This window comes from Arachis ipaensis, chromosome B03 (assembly GCF_000816755.2).
Source record: "Arachis ipaensis cultivar K30076 chromosome B03, Araip1.1, whole genome shotgun sequence".
Lineage (NCBI taxonomy): Eukaryota > Viridiplantae > Streptophyta > Magnoliopsida > Fabales > Fabaceae > Arachis > Arachis ipaensis.
Window position 1 is genome coordinate 8,654,589 of NC_029787.2, and position 4,181 is coordinate 8,658,769.

The 4,181-nt window shown below is 42.0% G+C and overlaps 1 protein-coding gene across 1 annotated transcript; it reads left to right on the forward strand.

Moving 5' to 3' along the window:
* Nucleotides 550–4,031, forward strand: LOC107628763 (protein NUCLEAR FUSION DEFECTIVE 4). Its single transcript, XM_016331360.2, has 3 exons — nt 550–1,346; nt 1,445–2,301; nt 2,796–4,031. The coding sequence occupies exons 1-3, from the start codon at nt 1,005–1,007 to the stop codon at nt 3,271–3,273; spliced, it is 1,677 nt and encodes a 558-aa protein (XP_016186846.1). The 5' UTR covers nt 550–1,004; the 3' UTR covers nt 3,274–4,031.

Here is a 4,181-nt window from a genome sequence, read left to right on the forward strand (position 1 = left end):
GTACAATGCAAGTGCAAATAATTGGAGTTTGAAAGAGATTTGAACATAACAAGTCTATCGTAATTAATAACCACAAGCAGAAATAATTTTCTGGGGAAACATGGAAACGCACTCTATATATCTATGGCCACGTACCATGGATGGACGCGTGTAGTTACGATTTTTTTTTATCTTCTTTTAAACCACCATTAATCGTTTTTTTTTTTTTTACTTAAATGTATGGAATATTAATTATTCAAAAATTTGAAAATGATCAAAATCAAAGTTATATGTTTTTTCTAATAATTTTTTGTCATATTTATAATTTATTTTTTTTAAATACAGAGATAATAACTTCAGGCTCATCACTTCGAAATGCTTATATATAGGATGATGATAGTATTTTATTGTTCAATTTTTTTTTTTTTAGAAATTGTTACTTTTTTTTATTAAGTTTAGTTTGTGGAGGAAAGAGGAATTGCTGTTACTTATTACTGGATTTGAGTAATTTGTTTGATGATTTGGTTTTAATATTGTAATTAAAAGAAAATGTCATTATCATAGTGGCATTATCCAAGCCTTAATTGTACATAGATACGATACCGCAGGAGTATGAATCGAGTGGAGGAGAATGGTTTTGGGTCCTACAAGGTCGCCGACTGCGGCTGGCTCCGTTATGTACGGTCAAATACAATAAAATATCGAAATTGAAGGGTTTCCAAATGGTACCACGGCCTCCAAAGCCAGGCCCCACCATAAATCCTCTAAACAAAAGCAATTCTGTCTACTCCATGTCATACTCTCTCAAGTTGCGCAACTTACCACTTCTTTAATCCACCCTTGCCGTCAACGTTATTTACTGAGTGCTGCCCCGAATCTTCTACCTCAAGCTCTCAAAACGTGTTCTTATTTGTTAATATCCACCTATAAGATAACCGGTGGCCGCTACGAATGCGTCCCAAACCCAAACCCCAAAAGAAAGAAAGGGAATCTTACCAGAAAGCTTCAATTTTTTTTAGAATAGAATGGGAAGCTCCTCCTTCTCGGCGGGATCCCGTGTCTCCACTGCCAGCAAGTGGCTGGGCTTCGTGGCTGCCGTGTGGATCCAGTGTATCTCCGGCAACAACTACACCTTCTCCAACTACTCCGACGCACTCAAGTCCCTCATGCACCTCACTCAGGTGGAGCTCAACTCCCTCTCCGTCGCCAAAGATATCGGAAAGGCATTCGGCCTCGTCGCCGGCCTGGCCTCCGACCGCCTCCCCACGTGGTCCATCCTGCTCATAGGCTCCCTCGAAGGCCTCATCGCATACGGCGTCCAGTGGCTCGTCGTCAGCCAGAAAATCCAACCCCTCCCTTACTGGCAGGTACGAGTTTGTTACAACAGAATTTGTAAGTTGTAACCGCTCTAACAAACTAGTAAGTAGTAATTTAATCTTACACTTTCACTGAATCATTACTGTAGATGTGTGTTTTTCTCTGCATGGGAGGGAACAGCACCACGTGGATGAACACTGCGGTGCTCGTCACGTGCATACGCAACTTCCGGAGAAACCGTGGTCCCGTCTCCGGCATTCTCAAGGGCTTTGTAGGGCTGAGCACCGCCATCTTCACCAGCCTTTGCTCCGCTCTCTTCTCCGACGACCCTGCTGCATTCCTCCTCATGCTCGCTCTCATCCCCCTCGCAGTTTGCGTCTCCGGAATCTTCTTCCTCCGTGAGGTTCCGCCGGAGAAGTCGACCGCCGCCGCCGACACAGAAGAGTCCAAGTACTTCGGCATATTCAACGCCGTGGCGGTCGTCGTCGCAGTTTACCTGTTGGCCTACGGGTTCATCCCCAACCCTAGTACCTTGTTCTCTCGCGTGTTTACCGGAGTTTTGCTCGTTTTGCTGGCGGCGCCGTTGGCCATTCCCATTCACGCTTACTTCTCAGAGAGGCTATTGAAACCGGTTCTGGACATCGAGGGTCAGAACGGTCAGCGGGTGAACGAGCCGCTGCTTCAGAACGGCAACAGGGAGGAGGAAGCGGCGGCGGTGGCGGCTGCGGCGGCAGAGGAGGAGACGGCTGTGGTGATTCTAGAGAAGGGAAGGGCGGCTATCGGGGAGGAGCACACTATATCGGAGGTGCTGAGGAGCGTTGATTTTTGGATATTGTTTGTGTCTTTTCTGTGTGGGGTTGGAACAGGAATGGCGGTTCAGAATAATATGGGTCAAATCGGTTTGGCCCTCGGGTACACCGACGTTTCTATCTTTGTGTCTTTGACCAGCATTTGGGGCTTCTTTGGAAGAATCGTTTCGGGTTCGGTTTCGGAGCACTTCATCAGGTATCTTCCCGTAATATTCTATGTATCTGCGTGGTCAGTTTTGTCAATTCCAAATATTCCATTCAACAATGCTCACATTACGTTATTTAAATATCAGGAAATCTATGATGATACTTTGATCATAAGTAACCATCATATACAGTTAATTACTTTGTTTTCAGTCACTTTCTGATGCGTATATTTGATTTATAGTATTGAATTGTTCTAAGATAAGATCTGCGGGATCGTCCCTTATTTGGTTTAAAATCTTATTGGATTCCACTCAAGGTGTTTCTAAATATCTCGTTTTAGAAAGCTAGACCATAACTTTTGGTGGAAGGTAGGAAAATTAGGTGAAAAAATATATTCAACTATTATAATTGAAAATTGAAATCCCAATACCTACTATAACCAACTATTCAACAAGCCTAATTGTAGGGACTACACCAGTGAGATTGAAGATGTTAGATGGATTCTACTGAACTAACTATTTTGTTCCTTTTGGGTTCTCACAGGAAGGCTGCAACTCCTAGACCTCTTTGGAATGCAGCATCTCAGATTCTGATGGCTGTGGGTTACATACTTCTGGCAATGGCTATGCCTGGTTCTCTCTATATTGGGTCTACTGTAGTTGGCATATGCTATGGAGTGAGAATGGCCATTACAGTTCCAGCAGCCTCTGAGCTATTTGGGCTCAAATACTATGGTCTCATCTACAACATTCTCATCCTCAACCTTCCCCTTGGATCTTTCCTCTTTTCGGGCCTGCTTGCCGGCATACTCTACGATATGGAGGCCACCACCACTGCCGGAGGAGGCAACACCTGTGTGGGAGGCCACTGTTACAGGCTAGTCTTTGTAGTCATGACTGCAGCATGTGTAATTGGCTTCTTCTTGGACATTTGGATGTCATTCAGAACCAAGCATGTTTACAAGAAGATTTCCATGAGCAGAAAGTCAAAGAAATCTTCCTCGGTCACATCAAGTAGCTAATGATATCAGTGGTGGGGGATTGATGAGAATTTTTTTCTCTGTGATATCCCATTTCCACATAGTTAACTCATTGTTTTTGGTTTCAAATAAGGAGGGCTATTTGTTCAACTCCATTATGAAGCATATAAGCATTCTATTCCCTTGATAGCATCAGTGATATAATTCATTTGGTTCGATTTTAAGAGAACATTCAAAGATTGTGCGGCTTGTTTGGTAGATAAATGTTGTGCTGTTATTAGTTCTGTAAAATGTGAACTGGTGTGGTGTAATACTGTAATGTCAGTTGTTGTTGTTGTCATATTCCTTAGCCATTTGTAATCATTGTAACTGTAAGTTCGTTTAAGAGTAATGAGAAAAAAATTTCTGTGACAGTCTTGGAATTGAATCAAAGAGGCAGCAGCAGTCAGAATTATTGTTAGAAGGAAATGAGAAAAATAACATTAAAAACGCGGTGATAAATGTGAAGGAACAGAGTGCATAGATACAGAGGCTTGAATGAAGGTATATGAGACAAGGCATCGCGAGACCATAGTTTGCTTGAAGGCAAAGATAATAAGGACTAAGGAGCTCAAGTTTTGGTTTATGAGGGATCTGTCTGATTCACGTCACATTCAAGTTTCATCCATTGTGTGATGTCTGTCCAAAACTGAATCAATGTCATTTATTAATCTACTAGTGTGGAGACACACCAGACTGCTCTGCCATAGTCATTAATCTCGTGGTCCCAATGACCGATCATAAGAGGTGCTTGTGTGTGACTCCACTCTCTAATTCATACCCATGTGATAAATTTTTAGTTGTTTTTTTTTTTTTCTCTTGGAGTGATACAAAGAAAGTATGCTTCAGAAAAGCTAATATAAAAGATTTTTTTATCTTTTTCTAATTTTTATTATCAATCAATTTTAACA